General features: G+C 35.5%; 1 protein-coding gene across 3 annotated transcripts in view; it reads left to right on the top strand.

The window, feature by feature from the left end:
- Positions 1 to 12,160: 12,160 nt before the first annotated feature.
- LOC143738616 (ethanolamine-phosphate cytidylyltransferase-like) overlaps positions 12,161 to 15,927 on the top strand; it is a 53,426-nt gene continuing 49,659 nt past the window's right edge. Inside the window, exon 1 of one of the 3 annotated variants that reach the window (XM_077230631.1) lies at positions 12,161 to 12,517. In XM_077230631.1, coding sequence (XP_077086746.1) covers positions 12,444 to 12,517 — 74 coding nt within the window. In that variant the 5' untranslated portion in view covers positions 12,161 to 12,443. The remainder of the gene's footprint in view (positions 12,518 to 15,927) is intronic. The other 2 variants (XM_077230632.1, XM_077230630.1) reach the window with 2 other exon arrangements.

Here is a 15,927-nt window from a genome sequence, read left to right as displayed (position 1 = left end):
ATGGGCTTCAAAAATGCTCTTCAGAAACATAAGGGTGACGTGACGCATATATAAATGTACATATTTTTTAACAGTCTATGGTGCTCATGCTACTCCTGACATTAGAACAATTGGATTTGCAACAGTCAAGCGATGTTTACCAGTTGTCACATCCAGTTTAGACCGAATTAAGCTGTTGCGGCTGAACTGTCAGCGAACATGGTGTAACTTACGTCAGAAGTAGCGCAAGTGCTTGAAGTACTTCAGAAATTGAACAGGGCATCCAGTGTAGACAGCATCACTAGACAAAACACAATAGAATGCATTATAATCAGTCAAGTGTAGAAACGGTGTAGGTGCCATCCATAAAAAATGCGTTTATGCTTTGAAAAACGCAATATGCTGGCAATGGAATTTGGAAAAAACACTAGGTCTCAACATGTTTTTTAAAACTTGTTTTAACTTGGGTACCGTTGTTTTAGAGCGGCACGTCATCTGTGAGATGCTGCAAAAGATGCGAGTGCAATGGTCAAACTAGTGTGTTTACATAGGAAAACAATGGAAAAGTGGGAAAGGCCCTAATGTCAGAATCGGTTGTAACCAGAGACTCTTACGCACCTACTGTGAGACGCACCATTTGTGTCAAATCAGTAACAATGACCTGCGCAAACACCTGTGTGAGCAGCTGACATGGAAGCTCACTAAGTTTTGGGACAGAGCTATTGTCATTGCTATTATATTATTCTTGTGTGACTATATTAATTTAATGTTAGGCTATGCAACAGGACCTGCCATTGTTTTAATGGGTCTATCAATGAATCCTATTAAAAAGCAAAGTTTTTTCAGTAAGTAATGGCAATGTTCTCAATCTTTAGTCTAATGGTTCATCGCATTGTTTGGTAAGCAAGTGACTGTACAGGTTTTTATATTTGACACTAGATTTGTGAGTCATCAAATAAAGCTATGTGAGTTTATGATTGGTGAACATTGATAGAATATGTTTTGGTTATTTTTTCAATGGGTTGTAATAAGATATATTGCAGTGCTTTGTATGAAACACAGTAACACATTGGGTAAATTGTAACTATTTATTGATTAAATTGTTGTACTTTTTTGCAATCTAGATACAACACTGTATTCCTATTTAATGACTGTGGATTTGAACCATGCAGTTAACCATTTCTCAGATGTGGCTAATTTATTGATGTACTGTTGTATATAATGTATGTTTGTTGAATTACAGCTTCTTTTATTTTGTATATGACCAATAAAAATGTTTTGAGAAAGATCTCGAACTTCAGGGAATATGTATAATCATAATTTCTCTTAAATTGTCATTAGATAAATTCAAGAAAAATTATTGTTATATTTCACCCAATAACAAAATTTTGGTTGTTTTCCATGGTATTGTTATTTTTGGTTATTCTCCATGGTATTGTCATTGACCCAAATAAACCGTCAGGGAAGGCTTATTGCTGTTCATCTTGGTTTAAGGAGACTGCTATCGTTTAGATGGCACAATTTCTCTCTCTGTGATCCAAAAAAAGATGTCAGTTGACCTAGTTCAAGCAACCTCTGAGAACATATTTTTGGCATGACGCAACTAAAACATTGGAGTCATGAGCGATGTTGAGGTGCGTCTGTCCTAAATTTGGGTCGGTAGCATACAAGGCAATTTTTCCCTCTATCTTTAGAAGCTGTTCACTGGCCCGGAGCCTCTTTCAAATGGAGAAAATGCAGCATCCTTCTCATTAGAAGAATAATTGTTCCACTCAGCTTTTAAACTTGGCCTAAAAACTGAATCGCAATAAAAATAGGCTCAGGTACTTGTCCGAATTATTAAGGCTTGATTATATACATGTTAAGGCAGCTACATGCAACACTAAAAAATATAAATAAAACTGTAATTTGATGTACAATAGTGATACTTTAGTATTTGAAAAATGTCTGAGTGAAATATATTTATTTTTTTAAATGTATTCTAAATTACTCAAATGTATACTACCATACCACTACCATAGATATCCAGGGGCAACTGGTCACTCCTAATATTCAGATTAGTGATTAATAAACAGGGAACCAGTCAGATTAGACAACTACTCTGATCTCTTCATTGGATTTCCAATTATTGTTTTACCAGTTTAACCTAGAGGCAACAAGATATAATAAGACCAGGTAGATAGAGGACTAAAAAACAATATGAATAAAATAATATATATCTAATGAGCCATTGCAGTGTTGACAGAACCGGGCTAATATGGTCATACTTCCTGGTTCTGCTAAGAACTCTAGCGGCTCCGTTTTTGACCAGCTGTAGTTTGTTTATCAAGCGTGCAGGGGAACCACCCAGTAGAGCATTACAATAATCTAGCCTTGATGTCATGAACGTATGAACTAACTTTTCCGCATTTGTCATTGAAAGCATATGTCGTAATTTATATATTAAGATGGAAGAATGCGGTTTTACAGATGCTAGGAACGTGGCTTTCAAATAAAAGATTGGTATCAAAGAGCACACACAGGTTCCTAACCGACAACGAAGACTTAACAGAGCAGCCATCAAGTGTTAAACAGTATTCTAGGTTATTACGTCCAGAGTTTTTTTCCCCCCAATTATTAGAAACTCTAGTTTTCCAATTTTTATATCAGCTATGCATCCCGTTAATTTTGTGAATTGGTAAGTTTCGTCAGGGCGTGAAGAAATATAGAGCTGAGTATCATCAGCATAACAGTGAAAACTAATGCCATGCTTCCTAATGATATCTCCTAAGGGTAGCATGTACAGAGTGAACAGCAACGGTCCTAGTACTGAGCCTTGTGGTACTCCATACTGAACTTTTGACTGATAAGACAACTCTTCATTTACTGCTACAATCTAATAACGGTCAGATAAGTATGATTTAAACCATGCTAGTGCAATTCCACTAATGCCAACATAATTTTCGAGTCTATACAAAAGAATGTTGTGGTCGATAGTGTCAAATGCAGCACTAAGATCGAGGAACTCTAAGAGAGAGATACAACCACGATCGGATAATAAGAGCAAATTATTTGTAACTCGGATGATAAGAGCAAATCATTTGTAACTCTAATGAGAGCTGTCTCAGTACTATGATACAGTCTAAAAAACAATAGTGTGCTACATTACTTTTAACAATAGTAGTATTCATTATATGAAGATACTAATATTACTGAAAATAAATATTGTTGAAAAGGTAATTTATAAAACAATTAAGGTCCTATATCGTACTTTCAAAGGATGGTTCTTTATGAAAAAGGGTTCTCATTTAGCACCAAAAAGGGTTCTGCTATTGTTACAAGCCGAAAAACCCTAATTTGGTACTGTTTCGAAACATTATTCTTAAAGGGATAGTTCACCCAAAAATGAAAATTAGCCCATGATTTTCTCACCCTCAAGTCATCCTAGGTGTATATGACTTTCTTCTTTCAGACGAATACAATCAGATTTATATTTAAAAAAAATCCATGGCTCTTCCAAGCTTTATAATGGCAGTGAATGGTTGTTTCTGTTTTGAAGTCCATAAAAGTGCATCTATCCATCATAAAAATGCATCTGTCAACATGGCGAAAAGGTAGGTCGTCTTCTTGCCCAATAGTTAAAAAGTAAATCAGCATCCCATCTTATTCCCAAGATTAGGAAAACATGTCAATAAATTACGGTGAATCCCCAAGAAATTAATTCTACTTTTCAGTAAACTTCTCAGATTTGTATACCTCAGAATTTCCACATGATAACGCTTTTATGTCAATATTCCTGAAAAATTTAAATTTACCTTCAGTTAAACAAGATCAAAAGAGTAATCTGGACAAACCTTTACAACTTCAAGAGTTGCGTGACTTGCGCTTTAGGTGCAAGTAGATTGCCTATGGCCGTTTGGCCAGAAGCTAGAATTTTTCTTTATAAAGTTTTAAAAATGATATTTTTCTTACACAAACGCATGTCTTCGCTTCAGAAGGCCTTCCCTGGAGCCGTATGGATTTTACTTTTATGATGGATAGATGCACTTTTATGATGGATAGATGCACTTTTATGGACTTCAAAACCGAAACAGCCATTCAAAATGCCAGGGCATTTTTTAATATAACTCCGATTATATTCGTCTGAAAGAAGAATGTCATATACACCTAGGATGGCTTGAGGGTGAGTAAATCATGGGCTAATATTCATTTTCGGGTGAACTACTCCTTTAAGAATGAAACATCTCACACATGACCACAGGGCACAGTGGCTGACCAATCAACAGCTCGTGAGACGGAGAGAAACGATGTCCCCCAGAGGAGAGCCCAGACTGCTCTCCGTCCTCATGTGAGTAATTTGGCTCATGCCAAATGAGAGGTGATGTAGGACAGCATTCGTCATTCTCACCCACTTCTGCAGCAGGTGCTCGCCCCAGATCTCTCAGCCTGGAGACACTGGCACGATTAATGGAGCTCAAGCACCACCATCACCACCTACACATTCACTCTTCCTCATCTCTTCTCATATCAGAAAATAAACAGCTGCCTGGAAACAACAACTTTCAGAGATAGAAAGGGGGGTTATAACTCGAGCTTTCGATCGTCTCAAATTTAAAGCCCCTCTCAAAAGTATTTGTATTTCGATTTGTGGGGTGCGTTTGTGGAATAGCCTGAACAAATCGGTTAAACAAAGTGTAAATATGCTGCAATTTAAAAAAAAAGGTACAAAATATTTATTTTTAAAAAGTACAAAAGTGGGGACTTTTGTTAATGCTGCTTGATTTTTGGTTTTGTTTGATTATTCCTTCTCTTAATAGATAGATAAAGTAGGATGTAAATTGGTTTAGTATTTTTGTGTTTGAAATAGTATGCCTGATTTTTTTCTTGTTTGATTGTGATTTGGTTTTGGTAAGTATTAGGGGTCCTAATAAGCTTCTACCTATCCCTTTTCTAACGGGTTGAGTATTTTGTTGACATTTTGTTTTGTTTAATTTTTTTTATTTTTTTTTATTTTTTTTTACTTGTTTTTATATTTTATTTAAGCTTATCATTCTTTCTTTTAATAGATCGAAATAAAGATTTTCATTTCATATCTAAAACCCTAGCAGCTGCTATTTTCTAGCACCCTAGAAAAATAGCATGTGTCTGGCTGTGTTTAGGAATAAAAGTGTTTGGCTGTTTTTAGGAACTAAAAATGCTTAAAGATTCGTAACAAATAGTATGTGAAATGGATCACATAATGCAACAATATTTGTAGCAAACAATAGTGTGCTACATGATGTTCAGTCTGGTTATCATCTTGGAAATTAAATGGTTATTTTGCATTTTTAAGTTAAATTTAGACAGTAACATGTTAAGAAACAACAGCAGACTCTTAGTTATGAGTCGCCGGCATGTTGTTAGGTTTTGTTAGCAGTTTAAACATTACAATGTTTTAGCATGTTGTTAATACATTTAGCACATTTTTATCATGCTGTTAAGAATGTTGTTAGCAGACTGCTAAAACATGATAAGAATAGGCTATGTCCTTAACATGTTTTACAGTTTTTCTCAATTGATTTGACATATTTCTCCAAACTCAGGTCACTGTTCGCAAAAGAGTAACACAGTAATCTGGACACTTTATTAATGAACTAATTTGAAAACAATTTGCTTGAAATGAAGCAAATTTTACAACCTGTTTAGCACAAACAAAACTTTAATATATTAGGAAAAAACAATTGCAGCTCTTTTTAATGTTTTTTACAAAAAACATAATAATTTGTGCACCATTTTTCCAAACCCGAATCTGTTGTTTTGTTAAATTCTCAGTTGGACTTGGAATGTTCTCAATTAGCCCCAAATAAACATCTGGTGAGTTTGTAATGCACACAACACAAGACATGCACATTTCTGAATTGTTTACACTGCCATCCTCAATTACAAAAACGATAATGTCCTGGGGCCGCACAACACAGAAAGTCTCCTAAATGTTTTAAACTCCATCAATAAAATCCACTTCCCGCAGGTTGATCAGGACAGGAGCAAATTAAATGAAAATCTGTAGTTGTTTGGGAAAATGTTGAATTTCCCCATTGCCGGGTGATTTCCCAAAGATATCTATAAAAAACCACATCGTGCAAATAAACCTCACAGTCAGATAATCCAGACAAAACCTTGTTTATAAGCGCTGGAAGCTAGATATTTTACTTTATAAAGTTGTAGATATGGATTTTTTTCTTACACAAACGCATGGCTTCGCTTCAGAAGGCCTTTATTAACCCCGGAGCAGTGTGGAGCACTTTTATGATGGATAGATGAACTTTTATGATGGATATATGCACTTTTATCATGGATGGATGCACTTTTATGGGCATCAAATTTTTGGCTCCCATTAATTGCCATTATAAAGTTTGGAAGAGCCAGGACATTTTTTTAATATAACTAAGATTGTGTTCGTCTGAAAGAAGAATGTCATATACACATAGGATGGCTTGAGGGTGAGTAAAACATGGGCTAATTTACATTTTTGGGTGAACTATCCCTTTAAGAAACTTTGGTCTCAGAAGAAGAAACAGTAGAAGCTTAAATAGTAGGTCAGTATGGGTTTGTCAAGCCAACATATGTACAAATATTCTGTGTACACTGAAAATATAGCAGAAATAGTGAAAAAAGCAGAAGAATAATAGTAATCTATTTTAAACACAGCTTGTGCATTCTGTGATTTATCCCACTTGCCAGTATTGTCATTATTATCATCTGCTGTTTATTTAGGGTTGATTTAAAGGTGAAAAATCTACTTTCTTATCAGCCTTAGTTATCCTCTTTAACTTATAAACTAAGATATTTGCTTAAAGCAGATTAGTTTTTAAGAAAACCAAGAGTGCCCTCTGCTGGATAAAGTCTGCTTCTCCTGTGGTCTTAAAGGGATTTTCATACAAAAATGTAACATTGTGTCATTAAGTCCAGTGATGTGAATATTGTCATTCTGTTTATCTTCTCGTTTTCAAGAGCAGAAAATCATATGGGTTTGAAGCAACATGAGGATGAGTAAATTACATAATATTATTTTTGGGTGAACTTTGCCTTTAAGGTGAGAAACAAACCCTAAAACTTAGAAAATAAATCAATGCTTTAACCCTAACTAATAAAATTACAATTTAGGACGCAGGAGGCTGCCAGCAATGGAAAATAAAATGTAATGCCAATGCTGACTTTATAAGATTTACATGCAATAAATCTTTGCTGAAATTTCACAATAATGGCTGGTGCTTCGGTTTTTATGTGTGAATTTAAAACACACACTTGTTAAAGGCCAGTTCACGCAAACAATGCCAACAATCACTTCTCAGAAACTCCATGGCCCAACAAATGCATAACGAGAGCCGACCAACACTGACGGGTGACAAATAAGAAATTAACCCAGGTTTTAGGAATGTACAATGTGAGATGTCAGCTAACTCAGGATCAATTGTTAACCCGGGATAATAATTCGTTACATTTATATAGCACTTTTCTAGGTACTCAAAGGGCTTTATATGGAAGTGGGAATCTCCTCAAATAAGTAAAATATGAGCAGCATTGTTAATGCAAGATTCAATTCACACTTATTTGTATAGCGCTTTTCACAATACACATCGTTTCAAAGCAGCTTTACAGAAAGTGCATGAGTCCACATTACAATTTACAGTGATCTGTCATTAGAGGAAACTGTCTAAGTTATGTATTTCAGAAATGTACATATACAAAATCACAGTTAGCTAAAAATGTATTAATTTAAACAATATAATAATTTAATGCAGAAACAATGAGCTCATTGAAGTCAAGTCATCCTCATTTGTATTGCGCTTTTAACAATGTAGATTGGTTCAAAGCAGCTTTAAGTAATGAATACTTGTTTGTTAACAAATGATTATGACATTTGATATTGGATATTACATAAGATAAGATAAGATAAGATAAGATAAGATAAGATAAGATAAGATAAGATAAGATAAGATACGGTGGTGCTGGATGGCAGAGGCAGGCTAAATATAAAATAAATACATAATTAATTCAAATAAAAAGAAACATGAATAAATCATTATGGTAATAGAAAGTGGCTGTAAGACAATAGCTAAAGCATTAAAAATCGTAATGTTTGCCCTGATGGTGGAAATGGAGAAGTTCCAATCAACTAAAGATGTTACGAATCTCTTTTGCTCTTTCGGATGTTGTTGTCAGAATTATCACCACGTCCTCGTCAACATCCAGAGATTAAAGAGCACTTTCTGGGTTTCCTACAGTATGACTGCACTGGCCTTGGCCTTTCTTCATTGAGTTGAATTCACTTCATGCTCCGTGCGGAAGGAACACACCCTAAATCTAATGGTTGCAGATTCAGCAAAGCATCTGTAGATATCATCAGTTTCTCTGGCTTTACAACTTCTCAGCTAACTGAGTTTTGTTACAAGAACGTTCTCCAAATATCCAGTGTTGGTTTTGGGAACGTAAACAATGTCTTGACGTCAGAGGAACGTGTTTTAGAAGGTGTGATGTTCCTCAAACGCTTCTTTAACTTCATTTTCATTAACAATGAAATATTATAGGAACGTTGATTTGTAACATTCCAAGAACATAAAAATGTCTAGTTTCCTGAATGTTAATATAATGTTATTTAAAGGTTAGTATAATGTTCCTGAAACATTCTTTCAATCATTCAAACACCGGCTGTGAACAAGCACTGAGAGAAAGAGAAATAAGAACACAAACTACAACTTTCTTCAGGCACAGCCTTCGATGAACTGAAGATAAAATACATTAAATCTCTGAAGATCTGATTAAACAACTCCACATACAGCATTACCAGCTGCACTTATTATAACCAGACTGACTTTATTTCTCTCAGACCATCAGTCTGTGTTTACTTTACTGCTCCTCATATGGGCCATTCTTAACCAGCATGTCCAGATCAATCTCACATCATGGAGTGAGACAAGATTCCCATCCCGAAAATATGAGTAGAGTTATCAGCATTGAGTCTATACGTTACCAAACTGATACAGTCAGAGACAAAACATGACGCTGCCACAAGAACTGAGACCCAGTCAAAAAGGATCATTCAGATTTCAAATCGTTAGCACTTTACAATACTGTTCATTAGTTAACATTAGTTAATGTATTAACTAACATTAACAAATACAGTAACAAATTTATGGCTCATTTTAAGTTCATCTCTGTTAATGTTAGTTTATAAAAATACAGCTGTTCATTGTTTGTTAACAAATACAACTTTGATTTTAATAATGTATTACTAAATGTTTAAATTAATATTAATTATGATTAATAAATGCTGTATAAGTACAGTTCATTATTAGTTCATGTGAACAAATGTAATTAACTAATGTTAACTAATGAACCTTAGGGTTACCTCAAACCTGTCCAAAATCAATATTCAACATCCATCCATTATATCATTAAATCAACATCCATTGATTTAACATTGACATCCAGAGGACTTTGCAACTCAAGAAGCAAGTCAAAAATTCTGATAGAAAAAGTCATTAGAATGAAAAGGGGAATAAAAAGGAGATGGGATGTAGTTTTTTTTCCCTTTTTTCTTATTTATTTATTTTATATTTATGTTATTTGCTTATTTATTTTATTCATTTGTGTATGAATAAAAAAAAGCTTGTGTTTTTTTAGGGTTTAGAATCTATGTTTTCCCTTTTTTCTTATTTATTTTTTTGCATTTACATATGTTTATGTTATTTGCTTATTTATTTTATTAATTTATATATCATTCATTGCATTTTATACGCTGTTAATTGTTTTGTTGTTTACTGTTTTGGGGTTTGAATGTGTACTGAATGTGTGAACATTTTATTATTGGAGTTCTTATTAGATTTATGTATATAAATCATATATATACAGACATTTTAGTTGAACTTTTGGCTAATAATTGTTCACTGAAGTTATTGTGTTGCAGTGTTTTTGCTGTTGGAATTTACAAACTCAAACTAGAATCCTTTGCATAATTTCTAATCTCTTTGCTACATCAATAGAATATGTTTAAATCACTTTGAGACCCTCTGTTGTCAGCAACATCTGCACAACTCTGTTTAAACATAGGCCTATAGTGAGTATACTATGTATTACATTTGATTTTACTTATTTCTTTCAACTAGAGAGTATTATTCTGAACATTTGTAACGTACACATGCTGCATTCATAAAAAAATATAGAATAAAATGTGTTTTCCCCTAATATTTGTATTATTTCATATGAATATATGTTGTGTATAATTTATTGTTTACAATAAATCATGAGACTCTTCCTGTTTACCTTTTTTGTCATTACTTTAATCCCTCGCCATGGCAACACCGTTGAAGATATCCAAATATCTGTTCACAATTTAGCATCTTCAATGTATTGTCATCATGTATTGGCAGAAATAAACTTTTGTTATTTTCACAATCAAACCAAAATATCTGACTTCCTGTTGGTCAGAGCTAAAGACTGTAAATCAGAAAGTTGTCCAGCTTGATGAGAACAATATAGGTACCAAGTTTAGTGAGTGTTTAACCATCCGTTTATTAAAGTCTGACGCATTGCCATGGCAACAGTATTAAAGATATCAAGAATCCTTTCACAGATTTACATCTGCCATGTCTTGACATTATTATGACGATGTTTGAAAGAGGCCAATTTCAAAGCATTCAAAAAATTACACACTTTCTGATGCCAGTTGGTGGCGCTATAACTTTGACTCACAATAGTCAAATCAATGTGATCAGCGACTTACAACGAACACACAGCTGAGGTTTCATCAAAATCATCAATGCATGCAGAAGTTGTAACATACTTCCTGTTTCCCTTTCCTCGCCATGAATTCGTTTCCTCACCATGGCCAAACTTCAAAAATATTTAAAAAATCCGTCCGCTTTTTAGCATTCTCATTGTCTTGGCTTCATGCTGACAGAGTTTTTGGCAATCGGATGAATTCCCTTTGAGGAGTATATCAAATTCCAGTTTTTCAAACAACCCATAATAGCCCAATTCTGTTGGGGGCAGAGCTTATTCTTATCCTCATAGTCATGAGTGCGGAAGTTGTTCGGCACGATAAGGTCTATATTGATGCTTATTTTAAATAAGTACTCAAGAGAGTATGCTTTTTACTAAGTAATTACTTCACAACTGCTAAAAGAGATACAGTATGTTCTATATAGTATGAATGTAATCTGGACGTACTGCATTCGCCATTTTGCCCTTATCACATGATCTACCAGCGTCAGTTGTGTCGCTTCACTGACGTTCACAAATCCTCTCCTGTTGCCTCAAAGTAAAGTAAAGTGTCTATCATATCCACATGTCAGAAGTAGGTCGTCCGGGGCTTTTACCTACTCTTTTGAGTGAATTCAGATACTTCTTTTTGTTGCATACTGTTTTTCACCTAATACAGTAGGCTATATAGTAGATGTACTGTTATCATGGGCACTTCAAAATACTGTGAATAATTATGTATAACTAATTATTCCGAGTTTTAGAAGGCTTTTTAAGACAACTTTTCCACACTGGCAGTGGGCGAAGTCACACAGATCAATACAAGTTTTTGTTATTTTACTTTGAAATGTGCATTCCAGTATGTTTACACATTCTAACGCACATTTCAAAGTAAAATAACTGCCTGTAGAGTAGGCTAAACTCAGCATATTTCCTAAATATCTGCAAACATATCATGGTATTTTAATAGCCTACTTTAGTACAGTCAAAAACTTACATACAGCACCTTTAAAATTTAAAATTTGGTTATTAAACAACACCAACACAGATCAGAAGCATAGCAGAATATATGTGCTCATTTTCAAGAGCATTTGAGCATGTTAAGGCCAACAAAAGTGCACGAAAAATCTAAATAAAAATTGAAAAACAGTAGTGCTCGCGTCATCAGAATTATTAACTCGACTCGTGCACTGTTCATCATCCTGTAAACGAGACGCGTGTCCCAGACGCAGAGACAGTCCGCTAGTATGGATTTCAACTGGTCACATGACACGAGAGCTGGGATTATGTAAGAGTATAATGTCGCTTATCGTACGAGTCTGTGCCATATGACGCCACTTCCCAAGAAGCGAACTCACAAACCCTACTATAGCAAAGGCAAAGTACATGTACATATACATGTGGTCGTGGTGACGTTGCATGCAGCACGCAAATTAATATTCACGAGCCACGCAATGACTAGCAGGATTCCTTCATTCGCCGACGCCTCTTAGCCCTTCAGCAAATTAATTATGCCAAACGTCACCTCACATGGCGAATATTCATGAGAAAGCCTTCACAGTAGTGCGATGCATAATTCTGCTGGCCGGTCGAGGAGGCGTTGTCCCTTATTACAGCGTCACCATCGTTTAATGCAGAAGCCGGCTATCCTGGAGGGTTCCCGGTCCTGTAACACACTAAATACCTATATAGTGTATTATCAGTGATTTGCGGTTGATTAGTGCTGGCGAACAGGGGTTTATGAGATGATGAAGAACGGGCATAATGTGATCAGTCCGGAGAAGAGGAGGCGCGCGGTGCGCGTCTGGTGCGATGGATGGTGAGTGAGATACTGCGATATACTGGCATATACAGTATATATCTGATATACTGGCATATATATCTGATTCTGCAGGAGAAACACAAGAGCCCACGACTCTGATCACACTGAAATAAGAGAATGTGACCGGACTATAGATTTTACAGGCACTGCATACTGCAACACGTCTAATATAAAGTCTTTTAACATTGAATGCTCAAGAAGTTTTTACTGTTTCCATTTATATTACTACCACCACTACTACTAACATTTAGGCTATTCTATTAATAAAAAAAATAATTATGAATATTTAATCATTCTAATAGATAATCATACTAAATATAAATATATGGGATGCACAAACATGAAAATTTTAATTATTTATATTTGAAAGCCGATAACCAATATATTGGCCGATAAATATAAATCCAAATTTTAATATAATTTTATAAGCCTGATTACAAAAACAAAAGTCTGACCAATAAAATCCAATCACACAATTATAATAATGTCCTCATTATAATTTTATGTAGCCTATTTGACAGATTTACGCTGCACATGTTGCACTTTACTGTATTTTCCTTTTTTGAAGTGATTTCAATCATATTTCAAGCAATTTAAAACCATCATGTTGAACAGTGCACATCTGAAGTGTCGCAGCTGAAGGAAAGAATACATTATTTATCGGTTTTAATATATCGGGCAAATTTTCTTTTTGGGCTGATAACGATAACATTAAAAAATAACATATTTGGCCGATACCGATATGGTTGCCGATATATCGTGCATCCCTAATATATATTTATATATAAGATGCTATATTCATGCAGTTAAATAGACGAATGCTATTAAGGTTGATTTTCCTATGAGGTTAATATTGGCATCATTTCCACTGGCATCATTTCCAATATAACATGATATTGGGAGTCTTCACATGACTTTTGATTTTATGTGAACTAAATCTCTGCTGAAATCAAACTTATGTCTAAACAGACCAATACAGTAAGAAGAAAAGTTGCATATTTGTTTTAATAACAATAACTGCTTTATACAATAACAGCAAACACAATAGTGATGATTATATTGAAAATATTTTTTGGATTTATTGTAAGTTTCACTTATATTGAAAAACACTAGCCATTTCTCACATATGCACACTAACACACGTGATTTACTTGTTCTATAACACACACGTGGAGAAATAAGCTCGCTATCTAACGTGCTTTTTGGTTTGGGTGTCTAAGTTGAGATATTAGTATATTATTTCTTTCTAAAAGCAGGCTGTGTGTGATTAATTAAACCGTGAGAGTGTGTGTTGCTGAAGAGAGGTGTTTGGATTCATGTGCAATGCATGATGAACAGGATTATTGAGCCTTTCTCTTTCTGAATTCCAGCCATTTCTGTCTGCCTGTGTGATGGTTTTTCCCCCCGAATGTTGCCGAATGTTTGGGATGCCAGAATATTAGACAGTGCAATGAACCACCAATGAGAGGCAGTGTAAACACAACCCCCCGCCCCCCCACACCTGACTGTTTTTCCCGTAAATCCATTCACTGTATAATAGGAGAATGTCACATTCAGACAGAGATTCACCTCATGATGCTGTTTCTCTGTGGCGCTGCGTCAGTAACTAAAGCAGCTTCCAGGTGTGACGACTGTTTGAAGCCCGCATGAAAACACGATTCATTGCCTCAAACAAAGGAGAATATCTTGAAGAAAGTTTGTAACCAGGCCGCTTTGACTTCCATAGTAGAAAAAATATATTATGGAAGTTTCCCACATTCTTCAAAATATCTTCTTTTGTGTTCAACGGGACAAAGAAAATTATACCGGTTTGGAAAAACAAACAAAAAAATCCTTTTTGGGTGAACTATCCTTTTTAAGTCCCACTGAGGTGTCTTGGAAACCTTTGTTTGATGCGTTTCCACTAAAATAGGAGCTGAGGCGGGACATAATGAATGGCTCCTCCCCCTTTTCAAACAGCCAATAGCATTTAGTTTCCCACATTCTTCGAAATATCTTCTTTTGTGTTCAACAGGACAAAGAAAATTATACCGGTTTGGAAAAACAAACAAAAAAATCCCTTTTGGGTGAACTATCCTTTTTAAGTCCCACTGAGGTGTCTTGGAAACCTTTGTTTGATGCGTTTCCACTAAAATAGGAGCTGAGGCGGGACATAATGAATGGCTCCTCCCCCTTTTCAAACAGCCAATAGCATTTAGTTTCCCTCCCAGACTGCAGTCGTACATGGAAGTGAATCCGAGCGCTGATGATTCGTTGGATTCAGTAGTAGAAGTGTGAATAAATTCTAGCCATTTCATTCTTAACAAACATAACCGAGTAAAACTGGAGCGTTTGAGCAACCGAACACACACTCCAACCCATATTGCTCTGTGTGTCAATGCCCCTTCGGCCAGAGGGTGTTGAGGGGGTGGAGCTTCAGATTCTAGAGAGCATGTGATTGGACAGAAGATGTGATGAGAAGCTGAAGTCCGGTGATGTCGGTAAAATTTCCTGATCCATTTTAGCTGATCCGAGTAAGTTTTGAATGGATATATTTCCTAAATGCGAATTTTGTCATTGTTTTGGAGCACACCAGCTTATTCATAACCTTAAGGCTAAAATAGTCATACTAAAAACTAAAAAACTTACATTTTGATTTCAGGAGGCCTTTAAAGCATGTTTCCTTTAACAACATGTGATGTTTCCATTTTACTAGGCGTGAGACAGTGACATAAACCATTTGAAATCCGGTCAGAGCTGTCAGAATGAAACGGATTTCCAGAAATGCAGGATTTTAAACCCCTTATGGCTCAAAATGGATTTGTAAAAATCGTATTTCATGGAATTTTTTTCCTAAATATAATCGGATTCCAATCAGGTGCACAAAAATGGGATTCAAAAGTGTGTTCCCCCATGTCCCCGCTTCCTCGTGTGCAAAGCCCCTCATGGTAAATGCATTGAGTGTAAGATTGTCCATCGCTCGTGGCTTGTGTTCTGCGATTGGGTCCTGGGGATTGGATGATGAGCTTGATCATTTCTCCAGAGAGCCTCTCAGTTTAACTTGGATGAACTCTTACCAGATCTCATTGTCCTGTAAACAGCCCTTTTTTTCCAGTACACATCACTAACCCAGCTATCTCTGACTTCACCACAATTTCAGGCTTAGTTCAGCAACGGTGTGGCAGTTCCCATCTCCATCACTCTCATCATAGAGGTTCTAAAGTCCTAAATGGCTATAATATGTGCCAATGGTGGACATGCGTGAGTGGAAGTCCTGAAAGACACGTATTTGTGTTGGTTGGTATACCAGGTATGGCTGTTTTCACGGATTCACAATTTTGAAGTTTACTAAACCTTTTTGATAAAGTTTGCATTCTCGAGTAAATGAACGGCCAGAACACATTAAAAGTTTTCAGTTAAACTTTATT

Source organism: Siphateles boraxobius, unplaced genomic scaffold (assembly GCF_051911475.1).
Source record: "Siphateles boraxobius isolate OS27281-9 unplaced genomic scaffold, OSU_SipBor_1 15, whole genome shotgun sequence".
Lineage (NCBI taxonomy): Eukaryota > Metazoa > Chordata > Actinopteri > Cypriniformes > Leuciscidae > Siphateles > Siphateles boraxobius.
Note: the sequence above shows the minus strand (reverse complement) of the source record. Positions and strands in the feature narration are given on the sequence as shown.